We start from the raw sequence: 21,294 nt of genomic DNA, 5'->3' as shown, positions 1-21,294 counted from the left end.
CATCAAATTCTACATCATTTTATATAAAAAGACCTTGTGGTGCCCGATTTGGGCGCCACAAGCCCAAAACCGGGCACCACAATGACTACGTATACTTAAAACGGGCACCACAATGACTAAGTTTAAATCTATATATATTTATCCTCTTTTTCTTTCACATTTTCTTTTTCATTTTTATTTTGGAAAATGAGAAAATGTTGACTGGAATAAATTTTAACCTCATCGAAATTTCTTAATGTCCGTTTCAATTATTTTAATCAAACTTTGCCATTAAAGTCTTGCTTCTTGCTGAAATTCCAAAAAAATCAAACATCGGAATGTGCTCCTTTTTTTACCAAAAATTGCCCAAAAGTCATGAATTTTTCGTTTTTATTTTCTTCTTCACCCTGATTTTTTTTAGTTCTTTTTTAAAGATAAAAATGAGCCCCTCTCGCCCCCTCGCCCCCCTTCAAGCCCATTTTCCTCTCGACCCCTTCACAAGCTGAAACATCTGGGAGAAAAGTCTGTCAAAAAGCTTGGTTTTTTCATGAATTTGAAATTCTCGATGTATTTTATCCTGCTCTCAGATTTTTTTTCATCTCCCCTACCCAGTAATTTTTTTTTTATTTTTGAAAATAGAAAAGTTTTGACTTGATAAATTTTTGATTTAAATACATTTTTACCCCTCTCCTCCCTCCCAAAAATTGAAACATTAGATGGAATTCTTGCTTAAAGTGAAAAATCTTGATTTTGCCCTACTTCATTTGTATCCCTCTAATGTTTGTCAAAAAGTTCTGGTTTTTGCTAAAATTGCCAAAATTCCGATTGAATTTCATCATCAGATTTTAATTGGAACGTTTTGTTTCGTAATTTTTTTTACATCAAATTTAATTTAAATTTTTTTTGATGATTTTTTTTTTGCGTAAAAATGTTTTACACGCGTTTTGTAAATTTTTTGCTTACTTTATGATTACTTTTTCAGGGTGTCTATAAGTAGTTGATAAGTGGTGAAAAAGTAGTGATTTTCAGCAATTTTGCTTGAAAAGTAGTGAAAAATGAAAAAGATTAGAAAATCCGATCAAACATAAAGAATAATTATAAATTTTACAATCGTTGAATTTGATTTTAAATAATTGAAAATGTATACTCGTACTCCAATGTAAAAAATTAAGTCCAAATCAGAAAAAAATGAAAAAATTTATCGCGAGGGGAGGGGGGGAGGCTAAAATATTTTGAATGGTGGTGATTTTTTGTTTTTGAAAAGTAGTAATAAAGAAATGATTTTCGTTCAACAAGTTCCTGTATTTGTATATTTTCTTTTATGCAGCGAAGTTGATTAATTTTTTGACTGTATTTGGAAGAGGGAGGGGAAGAGGAAGAGGAAGGGGAAGAGGATGGAAAAATTGAAACAAAATATTGAAAATGACGTAAAACTTTTTAAAAAAATTTTTGAAAGTGATTTTACCCGAAATTGTTATCTTTACTAAAATGATAACTTATGCACTTGAAATTATTCTGAACCGAACGCCATTTTGAAAAATTCCAAATACTCGTATCACCTGCGGAGAAATTGCAGAGAGGGCCGAGGGGTACTTGCGTGCAAAATATTTTTGAAGATCTATGATCCATCGTCCAATCCAATTTCCATTCGATTTGGCTTAGAATTATTTCCCATCTTGAAATTTCTGCAACTGACCTAAGAGCTGGACCACAGTCTCGTATGTACAAATGAAGTACTGTACAACAGAAACATATTCCTATTTAGGTCTAACTGTAATCTTGAGGCGATATGATTTGTTAAATGAAGCACGAAGAATGAGAATGCGAGGCAGATAGATAGAGATACGAATAAAACGAATAATACATTTATACTCGATGAGAGAAATTAATTGCTCCGTGGTTTAATTTAAGGTTGAGGTTCTTTCACCTTGTGTTGTACATACATTTGTGAGCACTACATATTTGCCTGAAGTACATCTACATATACACGTCTGAAAAATAAAATGTTCGGAATGCGCTTCATCGCGGCTTCAGCTTTGGTATACAGTCGAAAATACATATGTATATTGTACCATCCTGTATAGGTGTATCCTAATAATAAATTACATGCGGCTCTATAAAACGTGTTAATCGAAGACTGTATTCATTTTTTATTTACAAAAAAAAAGTCTGCTCGTTTTTTGAAGAAAAAAAATATGAGACTAGCCATAATTTTATAATATTATTGGTATCGTATGTATTACAAGGTATTGTAAGAATATAAATATGGCCCATTTATTATTGTTATAATATTGTTTTGTTCGATTGTTACACGCTAACTCTCTAAAGCATTGGAAATATGCTCAGGTCAGTAAAGCATTAGCATAAATTATGTACAAAGTACAACATATACATTATTATATTATTATATCGTTGTTGTTGGCTTTTTTTCATTTTTTTTTCTTTTCGTTCATTATGAAATGCTTTTCATCTTTATTTATTTATTTTCTTTTTTTTTGGTACGAATTCTTTACTTGATGCTGGTATGGTTGAGAAAAAAAATAAAGTGTAATACTGAATTCTGAATTTTTTTTAAGATCGAAGATTAAAGAATAATGGCGGTATTTTTTCTCAATTTTTTGTTCAAAAAGACATTGACGATCAGTTTAGGAAATTATTACCAATTGATCTCAATTAATGAAGATCGACCTCTTTTTTTCGTATTTTTTTGGAAATACCGATAAATGAGTCTCCTCTCATGTTTCTCTTCACGAGTAATTCTGTATTAAAAATATATAACTAATAGAGAAAAAGATACCAATGGCAGACAGATCTGTGTTATACCGTACGTTGTAATTATTTTTTTCAGGCATACACGTGTCTACACGTGTGTTCCGATCCGGGCTGCTGTACCGTAAGTGTGATTTATACGTAGCCTATTGATGAACGCTGATTTTTTTTCTATTCTCTGTTTTATGTACTTTTGATTTTCGGCCTTTTGAAAGCGTTTTAATTTTGTGTTGCTTTTGTTCTTTATTGCTGCGAATGCTGCGATGCGACTTGAATTTTGGTCGAGTGTGGTTTTCTTTGTGGCTTATATTTATACGAGCTTATTTTAGCAAGGTGTAGATGAGATTATATTGGCTTTTGACACTTTTGTTGACAGTGTTTAGACTCGCTGTACTTATTAAAAGCTGCAGGCTTTTGAAAGCTGTGCTTGTGCGTTTTTGCAGTGTGTTGTTCTTCTATTTTTATACGTAACGTGTGGTGTGTAGATGATTTTGAAGATGGGACTGAGATTTACTGGTAGTTTGATTTTGAGCTCAGTTTAGAGTTTTGATTATTTATGAATTGAGTTTAGAAAAAATGAGATGATGAAAAAATATGCTGGTTGTAGCGAAATTGAGATCAAGATTGATATGATTTTAGGAAATATAATACATATTTATGTACTTCTATATTTAAATCTCTTCTCGATAAATCTTCAAGTTTCCCTTCAACTTCAGTTATCGTGTGGGAAGGGGAGGGGGGTATTCAATCGAGAGGGGGGGGGGTAAACTATACCATTCCTAAATCTACGCTTTGAAGTGCTTTCGTGAAACTTGTGAAAATTTTCATGAATTTGAATATCTAGCGTAGCTCAAAAATTGACTCAAAAATCAAGAAATGAAAGTGGCGTTATTAGGACTAACCTTTTTTGTAATTCTTCATTCTCCAAGATTTTATGTGATCTTATAGAAAATTTCAAATAATCACGAATAATTAGTACAGTTGTGCGCTAATATTACAATATTACCGAGATGTTTTGGATTTTTCTTACGGTAATTTACCCGTATTTCTGGTAAATTTTAATAACTATTACTCCATGTTGTGGGAGCTTATTCCACAATTTTACCACTTCCCTCATTTAAAAATAGCTGAAGCGTTCTAGAAAAATTAGATGATTTTAAATTTTGTACAGATTTTCAATTTTTTGGCAAAAATGACCAGTATCACTGGAATTTACCGATATTTGTGTGTTAAATTACCATTTTTACCGTAATTTCATCCTATTTACGGTAATTTACCAAATTTCTATTGTTAGCTAGTTTTGGGTGAAAATTATGGAAATTTACCGTTTTAATGAATTCAAACGTTTTTATTGTTTGGTATTTTTGTAGTTATAAATTACGGTATTTACTGTAATTTTCTTGTAATCACGGTAATTTACTGGTATTTTATCGGTAAAAAAAAGGAGCAAAATCATGGTAATTTATTATTATCAACTATTTCAACAATTTCTTTTTTTGATGTTTTTGTTGTGGTAAATTACCGTATTTACCGTAATTTCATTGTCATTACCGTAATTTATTGGTATTTTGTTGGTGTATGGACAAAATTAGGGTAATTTACCGTTATAAATGATTTTAACGTTTTTATTTTTGAATTTTTTTTGTTGTAATAAATTACCGTATTTACCGTAATTTCATCGTTATTACAGTAATTTTCTTGTAATTACGGTCATTTACTAATATTTTCATTTTCTCAGTAAAAAATGGGCAAAATTATAGTAATTTATTATTATTGACTGTTTCAACAGTTTCTTTTTTTGATGTTTTTTGTTGCGGTAAATTTCCGTATTTACCGTAATTTTCTTTTAATTACGGTTATTTACTGGCAAATAGGCAAAATTATGGTAATTTATTGTTATTGACTATTTCAACATTTTCTTTTGTTTGATGTTTTTGTTGCGGTAAATTACAGTATTTACCGTAATTTCATTGTCATTACCGTAATTTTCTCGTAATTACGGTAATTTACTGGTATTTTATTGGTAAATAGGCAAAATTATGGTAATTTATTGCTGTTGACTGTTTCAATGTTTTTTTTTTGATGTTTCTGTTGCGGAAAATTACCGTATTTACCGTAATTTTTTCGTAATTGCGGTAATTTACTGGTAAATAGGCAAAATTATGGTAATTCATTGTTATTGACCATTTTAAAGTATTCTTTTTTTGATGTTTTTATTGCGGTAAATTACCGTATTTATCGTAATTTCTTATTATTACCGTAGTTTTCTCGTAATTACTGAATTTACTGGTTTTTTATTGGTTATTTGGCAAAATTATGGTCATTTATTGTTATTGACTATTTCAACATTTTTTCTCCGTTGTTTTTTGGTGTTTTTGTTTTGATGAATCACTGTATTTACCGGGATTTTCTCGTAATTACAGTAATTTTCCGGTATTTTATCGGTTAATAGGCAAAATTACGATAATTTATTGGTTGGTATTAATCATTCCAATGTTTTCTTTTTCGGGTGTTTTTGTTGTGATAAATTACCGTATTTACCGTAATGTCACTAGTATTACCGTGATTTTCTCGTAATTACGGTAATTTACCGTTTTTTCGTAATTACGGTAATTTTCCGTTATTTTCTCGTAATTACGGTAATTTTCCGCTATTTTCTCGTAATTACGGTAATTTACCGTTATTTTCTCAAAATTACGGTAATTTACCGTTATTTTCTCGAAATTACGGTAATTTACCGTTATTTTATTAGTAAATTGGCAAAGTTATGGTAATTTTTTGTCATTATTATTACGTCGAATTTTTTTCAAAAAATTTCCATGGTATTTTTTGGTAATGAATTACCGTATTTACCGTAATTTCATAATTATTACCGTAATTTACGTGTATTTTTTTTTTTTTTTGGTCAATGGACAAGAATTGCGGTAATTTGGCAGAAGAAATTGTGTCAATATTTTTTCATTACGAGTATTTTGTCATTTCATTTTCTGCAGTACATAATTTACATTGATGAAAGTTTCTACTCATAATTGTGTTTTTGGTGAAATTCATGTACTTACCTAACAATATTATGATTAAGCTTTCTTTGAGGGTACATGGAATGGATTGAGACTTTATTTTGATATTTTGAAGGGAATTAGTGACCCAAATTGAAGATTCTTGCTCCTTTACAGAGAAATTTATTTCTGAAATTTGCATAATGCATTTTGCTATTCGAATAACATTTTTCTATACGTACTTTAGGCAGTGAGCGCTTCCATTTTTTTTTCTATTTTTCACCACTTACTCGTATCTACTGCTGCAATAATACATTAAAAAATCATCTCGAGACGTGATTATAGACCATATTCATCACTATTTTTTACATGATTTTCACTGTTTTCACTATACTCAAGCTTCTTCATACGTACTTACGTAGTTTACACGTATTCGAAAAAGGGAAACCTTTAGACTATAGGAAAGGAATTCGCTATTCCACGTCATATCTTGCTCATCATCTAATATACGTACATTACTTGGTGTATTTCATTTATGCATTATTTGTAAGCGCTCAGAACAGCGAGCGTGACCGAAGAAATTTCTCGCTTGTGTAATTTTTATTCAATACTGAAGAAACTAATGTGAAATTTTGATTTTTTTTTGTTTACAGGCCAATCTACACGTAAACGATTTGTTCATAGATCTCCAAGATGGGTTGAATTTGATCTCTTTACTGGAAGTGCTTTCAGGCGAACAACTGGTAAGTGGAAATACGAGATTAACAAATAGATTTAATATATTAAATAGATAGTGTCCTAATTAAAGGAACGAAGTTTTGAGGGTATTTTAGTGTTGATTCTTCAAAATTGCTGAACTCTAGAAATGGCTCAAAAAAGGGTATTTTTAGTTCAAGTTCAGTTTGAAAATTGAAAAAGACTTGCCATAAAATGTTCTGTTGGGAATCTACTACGATTATTATTACCCTACGGAAAATATTTTCCTAATACATGATGAGGAAGTGTTCCATTCGATGAATACGTTTACGTACATCATTCAGATTTGTTCGCGTGACTGCGAAGGTAAAATTATAAGATTGAGAAACACATAGAATTCGGTTTCCGATTTAATTCTACTATGATGAAATGACGCAAAACGAGAGTTGAAAAAAAAAATAAATTGAAATCCTTCGATTTTTTTTCCTTCGCTAAATTCTGGTGTAAATAATGCAAAAGACGAGTTGTGTGTATTCAAGAGCGTGTAGTATTGGCGGATATTAGAAAAAGTTTGCTTGGAAGTAATGGTAATTTGTCACGCGAAACACGCTGAAACGGTTATTCTATTAATGTTTTTAATTGAAATCTTTGTAGTTTGTAGTACCACAGTCGATATTGGTAATTACAAACCTTGTGTGTGGTCAAGGAGATTGCTGGCGAATTTGTTTGGTGTAGCCTGAAATAATGTGTAAATTTTTTCTCTGTTTGCATCTTCCGCGGTGTTCGTCTACCTCTCTTTTATTTATACCTACAGTGAAGATTAAAGGTACATAATGAAAATATGTAATGATTGAAATCGTATGTTGAGATGTTTGGTGTGATTCATTTCACATAAATTGAAAATCTGGTGTGAACCCTACCCCCGTCCCCTCGACACGTATGTATTTTGTGAGGTTTTTTTTGATAACTAGCTTGGAATTTGATTCGTGTTTGCTTTGATTTTGAGTAGTTTCTGAAAGATTTTGGTGTCGATGATATGGAAAATTATTCAAAATTGTTGACGAGGAATTTCTAGTATTCTATAGTACTTATTTCAAAAAGATAAACAATACTCGTCGCATCGTGGTCGGATCGGATCGTTTAATTGTCACAGCAGACAATAAACACCGATGACGAATTTCAATTGTATGTGCGCATTACGTGTATCGAAAGCTTTTTTCCCTGGCAGCTCACATTCCGGCAAAATTGCCATTATTAGAATAGAGGAGATGGACGAGAGAGAGATGGAGATGGGGTAAATTCAACGTAAACACGAATACGAGTGTAGTACTCGTATAGATAGACAAGACACATCAATCGACGATGCGATTATTAATCGTTCGTAAATATGTATAAATTTTACAAGTACAGAATACAGAATACCGAATATGATAGCTCAGCTCGTTGACGAGTATTTATCTTATCGCAGAATACGCGGCGAAGTGATTGATATGTTGGCGAAAAATATTCACGTCTTTGTAACGAGTAGAGTAGACGAAAGCTTGCAAAATAGTGTTTTTAGCCGAATTTTCCTGGGTGATATGAGTCTATTGTTTTTGTATTGATGGGAGGGGGGAGGAAGGGAGGTGAAATACCATCTTGAAAAAATGATAACCTGTTTGAAGAAGTGGTTGCGAAATAAAATGGCAAGATTTTGAGCAAATTTCATGGAGATTTTCATTTTGAATTGAAGTCTCTCTTAACCAGAAAATTTTTCAATCATCGTTGCGATATTTTTGCAAGAGAGATGAAATATCCAAAAAAGGAGCATTTTTGAAATAAAATTTCGATTTTTTTTCATTCCTAGATACAAATAATTTGAAATTTGACATCCACTTGAGCCATTTTGGTCCCAAAAACCAAGATCATTTTTTGAGCTGTGCAAGTTTTTTAGAAATGTACAAATTGATAGATTATTTTTCAGTAATTTTCATCTTTTGAAAAAAATTTTTGGTGCACATTTGAAAAAATAGAAAAAATAATTTTTTTTTCAAATTTTGAAAATGGGGACTTTGAACTTCTTGCCCATGTGTCCTCCCCCAACTAAGGAAGAGGAAGGGGAAGAGGTAAATTTTTTCGCCAACATCAACGAATGATCACTTGGATTTCAATTCATTTACTTATTGGCGTTTCGAAGGAAGGAGGTTGAATTTTTTTCAGCTAATTTATGCTTTTATCCTCCCCTCCTCCCACCTTACTGATTTGAAGTTTTTGTAATTTAATGTATTTTTAACATTTCGAGAATTTATATGGATGATTTTCATAACTGAAATCATGAGTACAGTGTGAGAAGGTGATTTTGGACTTTGGTAACGTGATAGATCGTCAGGTTTAAATTTCGAACTTGAAAACAATAATATGAAAAATTACAATCATTTTGACAAAGTATTTTCAGGTTTTGTGAAGCTGCAATTTTATTGTTATTTCATAAATAAATTCTTTAATAAAATTGTTCGCCTTTTGGATTTTGTTTCAGAACGAGGGAGGGGGAGGGGTGAGTGTGTGAAAAGGGTGTGTGGTAAATTATGCATAAATTATTCATTTTCAAACTCGCGAATGCTTTGTTTTTGTGTAGGCATTTTCAAAGTTTTTAAAAAGGTTTAAAGCGTTCCTCAGGGACGATTTGAATTGATGTTTCTTCTGATGGAAGGGAAGGGAAGGGAAGGGAAGGGAAGGAGAGAGAAGGATTATTGTGAAACGCTGTCAGTTTAACTATCTGAGGCAGGTTAGAAAAAATTTTGAATTAGGAAGTTTAGCACCAATTTGAGCGCTCCAGGTTCCAAATTCGATTGAATTTTCCAGATGAACTGCCCGCAAATACAATTATGCCCCTTTCCCCTTCATCATAATTATAATCAAATTTATGTTGCATCATTTTTAGGCAATTTATTGCTTTTTTAAAAAAAAATTGGTAGCTGGGGAAGCATTAAAAAAGGGTCGTATGTGAAAAATAGATTGATATGGAAGACAGGTTGGAAGGGGGAGGGGGTTCAGAGGAATTGGATATAAATACATATAATAAGTGGATATCTTGACTCAACACATTCAAATTAGTGACCATCGATTTGTCCCTTTATTTGAAATTTTTTTTTACAAATTTTTATCTAAATTATGGATTTTTTTAAGGGTTAACTCGGGTCAAGGGTGTTGAGATTCCATGTTGAGAACATAATTGAAAGGGATGTGCACACAGTAATTATTTTTTATGCATCGTGAAAAGTTGAGCTTTCATAGTTGAAGTTCAATTTTGAGATTTTCCTGGATTAATTATTATTGGTTTTAGATTTTGAATTTTTTTCACAAGCCTTTAAGATCACAGAGCAATTCAATGAATGAATTTCAGAAAATTGGATAAGTCAGCTCTCATTTTGGAAATTAAGGAATTTTTCAATTTTCTCAAAACAATTTTGTTGATATTATGTACTTTGCTATGAATAAATTTTATCACCTAAAATTTTTTTCAATCGCCTCGATTCTGTTTTTTTTTTAAGCCCCATAAAAGATTAAGAAATTTTATTTTCTTTTTTCCACAGATCTTTAGGGAAAATATCCACATTTTGATTAGTAAAATTGGAACGAAAGGAAATCAGTTGAGAAGAATTTCATTGTAAAATTTTGAGATTCAGAAAAAAATTGGTACAAAATTGAAGTTTTTGAAACTCAACAAAATTTTTATTCTCTCAACCAAATTTGAAAAATTTTCAATTTTGAATGTTACGAAATTTTGAACAATTTTAATGTAAAAATTGGGAAATTACAAAATTTTAAGGATCAAACTCCAAAAATGAACTACAAAAACGATTAAAAATTTAAATTCACCTATATTATTGTACAAGTCCATAGTCTTCCAAATTTGAAAATTTTTTCTGAGAGAAAATTTTTTGCTGCATAAAAAATATGGACCAGTGTAAGTTTTCATACTTCATTCTAGATCTCAAAATTGCTACAGTGAATTTTTATCGAAATTGAAAACCCTCGCGACATGTGACTTTGTTTCATTCCAAGTCGTGATTATGAGCATTTTTTTCAATCAACTGTCAAAGAAACCCTATTAAAAAATTGGGGTAAAAAAATTGGAAAAAATTTTCAAATTATGAAAATGAATAGTTTTTATCGATTTGACTGTATGTTTCAATCTACCTTATATCTTCAAGTTCAGCTTGGGAAATTCAATCGCTCTGAGAAATCCTCAATTTTCAAAGTGATTAATAACTCAATAACGATTTTTTTTTTCAAAAATCACAATCCAATTTTTTAGTCTAACTGATAGTTTTAAAAAAAATACTTACTTAGCTATAGATGAGCCATTTGGGTGGAGGCGAGCTTGCAGTGTATCAGAGTGTTCTAAGAATCAATTATTACTACAAACTTAGTTTGAATAAAGGAGTATTTAAAAGGTTGGTACGATGAATCAGAGGAGTTTAGGAAGTTGGGGGGGGGGGGGGTAATACGAACCAATTGATTTTTCGCACTCCATGTCAAAGTTGTAAAATTTACACGCGATTGTCAATCGATTAGGTAAACACTGAGGGTGTGGACTGTGGGTAATTCACGTCCAAGGTATTTCAATCTATATTTTTTGGTATTACCTATTTAGGAAGCAGTATACTAAAATAAAATGAAATGAAATAGTACGTAAATTATGAATAGATAGATACACCCTGTAGTAGGTCTGGGTTCATAATTTATGTATACCTAATACCTATCTATACCTTTACTTGACTTTATTCATAATATGTTTCAATTTGTAATATTTTAATACATTGTCGTTAATTATTAAACACTATTATTGATGATGGTTTTTTTCTCACGTGTTACAGCCCAGAGAGAAAGGTCGACTGAGATTTCACATGCTTCAAAATGTTCAAATGGCTTTGGATTTTTTACGATACAAAAAGGTAAATATTTATCAACTTGTGTATACCTATATTACGCAGAAATGTGTATACCTGTGTACAGCATAGGTATATAAGGTTGTTAAAAGTATTAATGGTATGCAAATCGTATGTAATGGGACTTTACAGTATGTACGACTGCGTTATTAGACCATTTGTATGTATATGGAAAATAATACTTAATACGAAGATAGCGTTATTTACGATAATGGATGAGATATACCTATACGAAAGATATGCCTGCCCCAAGTATATACGTACCTAATATTGTTTTTTCTGTCTTCAATTTACAGATAAAGTTGGTGAATATCCGCGCCGAAGATATCGTCGACGGTAATCCTAAATTAACGTTGGGTCTGATATGGACGATTATACTACATTTCCAGGTAATTGAAGTAGTTTGTAGAGTATTAAAAATTAGTTTTATTTTAATTCTCGTTCAACGATGACTGACGTAATACGTAGACGTACGTATGTACTATCGCAAGTACCAGTAATTATTCGAAAAGAGACGATATTGAATTTCAGAAGTGGATTTACGTCGTCAGAGATTCTCATGTCATGTGTGGTCGAATCGATGTGGTGTCGAAATTTTTATTTTGAGGATTTGAAATATTCACCTTCAATTTTTAAGATAAGCAATTTTTTTGTGTAATTAAATTTTTTGTTCGTACATTTTGTAAAGGGGTTTTCTTGAAAAGGTGCTTATTTGGAAATATTCTGTCCATGAATGGGAAATTTTCAAAAAGTTTTTACAAACATTAATTTTTTTAAATGTTTCCCAAATTTGGAGGGCTCCGTACAAGAGAGCAAAAATCATTTGGAAGTCCAACGAAAACTTTTCCTTGAAAGGGAGGTTATGCAGAATAATTCTAATGTGGAAATCGAGATATTTTCAAAACATTTTTCGTGATTTAGAAAAATTCTGACTCAGAAATAAAGAATTTTGATAAATTGATTTTTTCGATTTTTTTTTAAATGGGGGGGGGGGGGTTTATTGGCACCACTTTTTTGCAGATAGAGGAAAAATGAAAAATATGGAATTATTTTCTCACTCGAAGTAACAACTTGGAAGAGAGGGGGGTGGGAGGTGAAAAATTGCAACTCTGCAAAAATTAACCAGAATATAAGGTGAAAAAATTGACAGTTCGAATCTCGATTGAATTCGCGAATCACGATTCGGATCAAAAACGTCATGATTTGATCCGTGATTCGAATCATTTTTTGCTCCTCATTCTCTTTTTTTCGAAAGATTTCACGAATTTTCGACAATTTTAAATAATTTTCATGCACATTTTGCAGTTTTTATCCTTCTTGAAATTTTTGGAGAATTTTGTCTCACTTTTACGAAATCGTACCAATTTATTCATATTGTTTTTTATAATTTTTCAAATGGTTGTTTTTTTGTCATTTTGAGAAGTTTTAATGCTGCTTTGTGCAATTTTTGTTGAATTCGTAAAAATTTCATGCATGTATTTTTTGGTAATTTTCGGCAATTTTTATGGAATTTTTATTGTTTTTGTGAGGATACTTCATGTTTTTTTTTTTTTTTGGAAAGTTTCATTCCATTTTGATAATATTCGAAATTAATCAATTTTTCGTATTTTTCTACAATTTGTTTGATGTATTTTTGAACATTTTCGCAATATTTTACTGCAATTTCGAGGTATTTTTTAAAAAAATTTCAGTCATTTCCAACTATTAAAATGAGATTTTAAGAAATTTCCTAGCTGTTTTCTCAAAGTTTGTTCGAATGCTGATTTTTTTCATTAATTTACGAATTTTCAATGACCAGAAACATGAAGTCAATTTGACAAATTTCACGTTTTTTCTCCAATTTTTACGTTTTTTTTTTTTTGAAATTTTGAGAATATTTGAATAAATTGTAGAAAATTGAAATTCCATAAATTTTTGGTCATTTCGAGAATATTTTGATCAATTTTTCACGATTTTTAGCAATCGTTTTTCATATTTAGGCATTTGTACAAAATTTTGCTGAATTTTTGCAATTTTTTATGATCTTTCAGTATATTTGAACTACTTTTATGACATCTTGACAAATTTTGAAACAATTTGCTCAAACGAAGCTGTTTCAATGTTTGCTCGAATGCTGATTTTTTTTCATTAATTTACGAATTTTCAATGACCAGGAACAAGAAGTCAATTTGACAAATTTCACGTTTTTTCTCCAATTTTTGAGTGTTTTTTTTTGAAATTCTGAGAATATTGAATAAATTGTAGAAAATTGAAATTCCACAAATTTTTGGTCATTTCGAGAATATTTTGATCAATTTTTTCATATTTAGGCATTTGTACAACATTTTGCTCAATTTTTGCAATTTTTTATGATCTTTCAGTGAATTTGAACTATTTTTATGACATCTTGACAAATTTTGAAACAATTTGCTCAAACGAAGCTGGTTTTTTCACAAATTGGATGGATTTAATTCACTGAGAAAAAGGGATAGTGAGAAAAGAGGGGAAGAGAGTTTTCTATTTTTATAAAAATTATTGAATTCGAATTTTATTTCATATGATTCGTTGTGTTTTCGAGTTAATTTTTAAAATTGCATTATGAAAAAATGAACCAGCAGCTGTAGGTATTCGCTGCTCATGACCCATAAAAAATTACCTCCCCCCCCATACTTCTGCTATTTTTATGGGTGGTTTTTTTGAAAATGTGAAAAACGCTTTGAAATGTTTGAAATTTTTATCTTGACCTTCTCTGATTTGAATCGGAATGCGACTTTTTGAAAGAGTATAGTCTAACCCTCCTTCCCTTCCCCCTCCTATTACGAAAAATTCAGCTACCTAAATTTTTAGCGAATTTGTGAAAATTCAATTTTGTTTAAAATGTATTTTTTCAGCTAAAATGATTAAAATCAATTTTATAAAAGTAAAATCGACCTTTTTCGAAAACCGAATTATTCCGTTTCGAGCCATTGTAGAGCCCTAAATGATATTTTCGATTTTTCCAAAATTTTAAATTTTTCCAGAAGGCTCAAAAATTAATTTTGGTTTGTTAAAAATCAATTTCTGGCTTATTTTCGACCTTTTCGACGAATTTACTCACAGTTGAGGTGATTTCTCGGAGGATATCTCGAGTGTGTCTTTCTGATCATCGATTTTCGATTACAAAAATGGCCTCAAATTGTGGATAAACTCGTTGAACAGATCAAAAATGAGCAAAAACTCGATTTTTAGCAGTCCAAATTAATTTTCGTACCTTTTGGAAAAATTCAAAAATGTTAAAAAAAATCGAAAATCACGTTGCAGGTTTTAGAATGACTGGAAATGATGAAATTCGATGCGAGGCAGTCGATAGATGTCTGCAGATCATGATTAAAAAATTATTATTTCGAGTGATTGGAAACTTCGAATTTCGATTCGTTGGTTAATTTTTTTTTCACCTTGAATTTTATTGAATTTTTGACAAATTTGACGTACGGTACCTTCAATTTTCATTGAAATTCTTTTTAGTGAAGGTTTTGAAAAGAATTTGTGCATTGTGTAAATAATTTAAGGGCGTGCCTCGAGATTATTTTTTTTACGTATTTCTCGCTATGACAAGGCTGCTAAGAAAATTTCGTTTTTGACCAAATTTGGACGATTTTCGTGTAATAAAGTAACGCTTTAGGCGACATTTTGTACGTCAGCGTTCAAAAAATCACGTATTCGAGATTGTAATACACAATATTATGGCTTAAAAATAATACCTTGAGCCTTTCGGTCGAATCTAGAGAGCTTCGGGAAGGGTAGGTAAACAGGGAAACGGAAAATATATTAAGATATAACTTCTTTGAAATTGACAGCTATAAAATAAAGAAATATAATAAATTTGTACAGCTCGAATAAAGTGTAGGCGTTCAGGATGAAAAAAGAATCACCATGAGAGAGGAATGAAAAAACACGTAAATCGACGATGAGAATATAAATGTAGATACGTCGAAGCTGTAAATTTAAATTTGACACCTTAGTCATACCGTGAACGTCAATAGTAGGTATAATGTCGGATTGTCGGTGTTGGGGCAAAACAAAGCTAAAGCTGAAAGTGTAATGTATCTGGTACCTGTATACCAGTCTCACAGGTATAAGTGCACGTTTACGTGTATAAAACAAATATACTAAATTTATTTGCTTTTCTAATCGTCGTCGATGAACGATGAAGCGAATAGTTGCAGGTATTATTTATGTTGCGAAATTGATGAAATAATTACACGTGCTCGAACGTCAACCTGATCTAGGGTGTTAATTGTACGTGGAGAGAGAAGATTGCACGCGATATGATGACAGCATCAGTTGCAAATTTCAGATCTAGGTAAATAAATAATATCGAGGTACTCGATGTGATATTATTGCTGTAGGACTTGGCGAATTTAATGACGATTTACCCACAGAGGTTGAGTGGATCAAAATAAAGGTAGCCAAGGTAAAGGAGCTGCGATGGAAAAAAGTAGTCGTGTAGTTGATACGATTTAATCGTATGTTTATGGGTATTTTATTATATTTACACATTACGTACACGAGGTAGATTAAAAAAGTGGTCTCGAGATTTAGGAGACATAATCCATTTAGATTGCTTAATTCATTTTTTCATTCAGAGTGGATAAAAAATTTAGCTCATTGGGTAGTTACTTTTGAGTTCGCTGATACGCCATTTCTTAATTGATTCGAGTGATTTGGACTCTATAGGTCTACATAGAGAGAGGTTTTAGTAGGTATTTTAAGTATACAGGTAGGGTATACGTATAAATTGATCGAAGTAATAAACTGTATTTATGTAATTTGCCATTTCATAGAGTTGAAACGATGAGAAAATTTGCTCATTAATTTTGTTTTTGCATCTCTCTGTATCACTGTCGATGATTTTATAGTACTACGTTTATTTTTATTCATTTTCATTTTTGTTGCTTTTTCTTATTAAACGCTACTTTGGAGCAGGCGTCCAAGGTAAGTGTTAGTGTTTGATATTTTCACGCCTATTTTTTTTACACCACTCTGCATTTTTATGATAGTAAATTGTTCCTCGGATCCTCGTAGCATTTAATGTAGGCTGATGCTGTCTCGAAGTTGTGTAGTTTTGAGATCATTATTCATTGGTGGTTGTGACTTGTGACGAACCATGAAATCGTAGGTACTGTGTAATTGATAGGCGAAAGGGTATGCTGTACTTTTGTACACCTTGTTTACCGTCAATTGAAAGTGTTACGAGTGAATGTGCCCCGTTTATAGATCAATATGCAACTGATCTGACATCTAAGTGTGGTACATTGTGGAATGTTTGGTTGGATGGGCGAAATCAGCTGAGCTGATGGAGGTGGCGTCCACTTTCCGCAATGACAGTTTGTTTTATTTATTGACCCGATTTTAACGATTTCAAAATACAAGCATCGATATGTAAAGTAAGAAATAAAGAAGTATTATAGTTTTAGGGTACGTTATTTAAGTACCTACCAATAATATGTAAGCGTGTCTCTTGACTTGTAAATTTTTTAAGATGAATGCATTTGCGTGGTCTCTAAATGGAAGAAATCTTAAGGCGACGAAGGTTTTTTTTTTGTTTAGGTGTAAATTGCCCTAACTCAAATCGATTAATTTATCGGTTCGTTTGAATGGCTTTCTAAACTATAATGATGTGTTTTTTTTTGTGCCTACGTGGATGTTATACTTAGTTGTTCTTATCGTTGCTTTTAAAATACACGTGTGGTTTTGTCGAGTGCAATTTTCGATAAAAGCCAAAAGCTGCGAATAATTCGGTCGTCGAATTATGAAGATATCTCGTGGGAAATTTGGGATGTTGCTGGATACGACATAGTCGTTCAATATTGTGGCTGATTACCTGATCGAGTGTGGTTTGGTTTAATACTGTTCGAATATGGGTTGCAGTGGTCTCTTGGTGATAGTTTTTTTTTTTTTTTTGGTGGGGTTTGAAAATTGCAGAGTTTGTTCGAAATTATTGGAAAATCGATTTTATAAAGTTGGTTTTAAATTTCTAGGGAAACGAACAAACGAGCTTTTCAAAAAAATTATTATGGCATCATTTTTTTGATGAATAGAAAAATTGAGGCATGTTTTTGAAATTATTATAATGTGTTTTTAGAAAATGGTTGCTTCGGAATTGAACTCATTTTGAGCTTATATTCCGTATCAACTTGAACCAAAAATAAAGCCAGCTCCTTCGGTTTTGATTTTTGTGGGGTGGGGGGGGGGGTTGAAGAAGAGGTCTCGTAATTTTTACATAAATCAATCAAATTTTGTAGCCTCATTCGTTAATGGGATTTCAAAAAGAGTAGACAGAAAATTCAAAAAAGCTCAAAATTGAATATTATAGGTATGTTGAAGTCATGATGATTGATGTGTGTAAAAGGTGAATCGTTTAAAGGTGTTTTAAAATTATAGTTAGCAAATTAAAGTAAGGCCCCTTTTAAACGGATTTTCAATCAACTAAGTTTCATCTGAATTCCGCTAAACGATACAAGAACCCCCCCCCACATTTTGATCAAATTACAAAAAACAATTAAAGAGAACGGAGTGATATGCTGTATTACTGATTCCAGATCTCTGAGCTATGTTCGAATATTGAACTAAATACTTACTTTTTTCATCTCACTCTAAACCTTCATTTTCTTTGTGTTTACCTCCATTTTTTCGTTGAGTAAGTGATTAGAATTTTACCAATTTTTTTGCCCATGGCCATTTTTTTACCAATAATTTGAGGACACTATTTCGAATATCTGTTTATTTATTAGATTCAAGCTCATGCTGTCCTTCCATTCCGTTTTTTATTTTTTTGTCCAACTTTTAGAATCTAAGAAAACATTAGGGGTCTAAAACAAAAAAAAAAAACAGATTTTAAATTGGGAAAAATTGACATACTTTATTATCACTATATTTTTATATTTTTTCTGATTTTTTCAAAATTTGAGGGGACAAGAAAAGAAGTTTTTGAGGTATTTTGTAAAAATTTAGTTCCGTTGAGTGAAATATTGTACGTACAAATCAAGTTAAAGTACCTGAAGTCCAATTCTGAGGCTTTTGAAGCTAAGCAGGGATTTCTTCTGTGGCCCCATTTTTTTTGTTTTATGTTTTGCGTTTGAAAAAAATCGACACGTCTTCAAAAAAAAAAAAAAAAATAGATTGATAATTTTCGAAAATTAATTTCCAAGATTTTTTTCCCATGCTTAAGTAATGAAAATTATGAGATCAAAATTTGAAATCAATTCAGAGAATCAGCTGAAATCGCTCATACGTATGATTTTTCAATAAGTGGAAAATTGAAGATTTTTCATTTTTAATCTTATAAGAATTTGTGAAGTGTTTTGCCAACCCCCCCCCCCAGCCCCCACACCATCAGCAAAATTTCTAGAGTTTCTAAATTTGGATTTGAGAAAATTCACTTTCACCTGATTTCCTTTTTTAGCATTCTTTCAATAGTAGTTTGGTGGCTTGAAGGAAGAGAAATAATTGTTGAAAATCAGTTAAATCAATTAATCTCCCCCCCCTCCCTCCCTCTCCCCAACAAAATAATAAATAATAATGAAAAAAAATTTTTATTTTTGAAATTGAAATTGTAAAAATGTAAAATGAAGGTTCCCAATAATTTTTTTTTCGACAAAAAATGAATGTAGTAGAATTTTTAAAACTTTGAGTTTTATTTTATTCATTTTTTTGAAGGTGCATTTGACTGGAACTTGAATTTTCATTAAATGGATACTTGAATCAGATTCTGGATGGGTTGATTGATCGATTGATCAATCAATTGATCTGTAACCAAACTTGATGAATGAATTACCAATCGATTCATGTGACTGATCTGAATCGCCAAATTGATTATTTTTTGAAAAATAGGATTTGCTGCGAATTGAATTATTTAATCTTAATTGGAAAACTGGAAAAAGTTAAGAAACTTGGTGCCTATATCTGGGAATATTAGGAAATTTTACCAATTTTCATTTCAAAATCATTACCTTTTCCTACCCTCCCTTCGAACTCATCGTGAATCCCAATTCCCAAATGTCCTTATATTGTCTCCTACTAGTAATTATCCATTTCGAGTCTTTTGTTAGTCGAAAAAATTGTCAAATCAGGAGAATTTCGGTTATTTTGTTGCACATAAATCCCCCCTTCTTTGAAAATAAATCTTAAAATGTTTGAAGATGTTGGAAAAATTGCATTTTTTACGTAAAATGTTCACCCCCCCCCCCAAAAAAAAATCTAGAAGTGTTCAAAAGTCTTGCTAAAGATGTAATTTTTATCATTTCCGGGATATTCAATTCCTCCTACCCCCACCCCCACCCTCTGTGCTCGTTTCAAGATACAGATACCCCAAATACGATTCGATTGGGGGCATTTGAATTCAAATTTTCAAATTCAGTCGCTCTTAAATCCCTTGATCTTCCACGAACTCGTGGCAAAATTCTTTTCTGATGACGTCTAGAAAAATATACGTACTACCCCCCCCCCCCCAGTCCCCCCTCCTCCCTTACACACGTATTTTCATACTTTCTGTGTTGAACAATCGGAAAATGAATCTTGAATTAGTCAATGAATGACGGCTGTATAGCGAATTAGCGATGAATCGATCTGCAATGTCAGTTTAAGCTCAAATCAAAAATCTGGGCTGATTGAAATTTGAATGAGTTGAACATACGAGTAGAATGAATCATTGATGGATCGATGGATCGATTAGAAGCCTTGGAAAAATACTAGTCAGAGATTAATAATCTGGAAAAAAACTAAACTTGACAATCGACTGCGAGCATTAATTCTACGTATACCTATTTCATTAAGTTTTATGCTTGTATAATGTGTACGTACTATATGTACTACATATTTTTCATGTCACTTTTAATGCATATCTACTTCGGTATCAGCGACAACAACAACAACAGTAGCCTAGCGAACGAAGTGGAATATTTTGCAAAGAAAGAGAACGACGATAGATGGTTTATTTAGCTATACGCTGATTTATGTACTCTACATATTGTCGTCGGTATTGTCGTTGTCGCCAACACCATGTCACACAGTGACCAGGCCACCGCAGCAGGAGCGTGCTTATTTGTAAATATATCGATGATATCATCGCCTGATCGGCCGAGCTGACTGGTCAAGGCATAATAATAATCGTAATAATAATGGTACCTAGAAGAACAACAATAATAATAATATTCTCCAGAGGGAGGGTATGAGACGTTCGATATTGCCCTCAGCAGGATAGAATGAAATCAAAGACAAGGCAAAGCAAGAAGGGAGAGAGGGAGAAGAGAACTGCGAAGATGTAGGTGTTAATTGGAATTCGTTCGCGGGAATATCGGCTTTGCCCAAGTTTAGTATAAAGAAGGTATTTAGATTAGAAGAACGGCGTCTATAATGGTAGATTGAGTCGAGCTAAAGAAGTAAAGAAAAAAAAAACAGTACGTAGGAGGATGGTGTATGAGCAGAAGGAAAGAAGAAGGAGATGTGTAATATGTTGTCGTAGGCAGCAAATGTAGTACCGTGCATGGTGTGCAATTGTGTATATTGATATCGATGTGTGGTGATCTGTTTGCCTCGGTAGTAGATGCGAGTGAAGCGAGGGCAACCTTCGTTTGGCAAGATGGTTGGTTAGGGTTTCAAAAACATACCACTGTATGGAATTATGCACTCGGATGTGTTCAGAAATGAGGATTATACTCGTGGGTCAAGTGCTGGGGTAGTTTTGAGCTAAGAAACGTACTCAGAAGCTTAATAGTCCGGCATATGGCGTATATGGAGTAATTGCATCCCCACTCTCGATCCTCTGGGACAATTTTTTTCTTAAAGGGGACATGTTAAGATAATGAAGCAAATTTGCCAAAGAAAAGTTGTCCCTATCAACAAAATTGCGGCCATTTTGATTGGCAGGTCAACCGAAATCGTAGCTTTTGCTTTTCAACATTGGA

At 32.0% G+C, this 21,294-nt stretch overlaps 1 protein-coding gene across 15 annotated transcripts in view; it reads left to right on the top strand.

Moving 5' to 3' along the window:
* Window positions 1-21,294, top strand: part of shot (dystonin-like protein short stop) — a 301,090-nt gene that overhangs the window by 142,044 nt on the left and 137,752 nt on the right. For 5 of the 15 annotated variants that reach the window (XM_065366380.1, XM_065366373.1, XM_065366472.1 and 2 more), the window contains 5 exons: window positions 2,308-2,325; window positions 2,828-2,872; window positions 6,398-6,487; window positions 11,300-11,377; window positions 11,668-11,760. In XM_065366380.1, the coding sequence (XP_065222452.1) occupies window positions 2,308-2,325; window positions 2,828-2,872; window positions 6,398-6,487; window positions 11,300-11,377; window positions 11,668-11,760 (324 nt within the window). The remainder of the gene's footprint in view (window positions 1-2,307; window positions 2,326-2,827; window positions 2,873-6,397; window positions 6,488-11,299; window positions 11,378-11,667; window positions 11,761-21,294) is intronic. The other 10 variants (XM_065366458.1, XM_065366497.1, XM_065366427.1 and 7 more) reach the window with 3 other exon arrangements.

The sequence above is a fragment of the Planococcus citri genome, chromosome 1, assembly GCF_950023065.1.
Source record: "Planococcus citri chromosome 1, ihPlaCitr1.1, whole genome shotgun sequence".
Taxonomy (NCBI): domain Eukaryota; kingdom Metazoa; phylum Arthropoda; class Insecta; order Hemiptera; family Pseudococcidae; genus Planococcus; species Planococcus citri.
The sequence above is the reverse complement of the archived record's forward strand: the minus strand, read 5'-3'. Positions and strand labels throughout refer to the sequence as shown.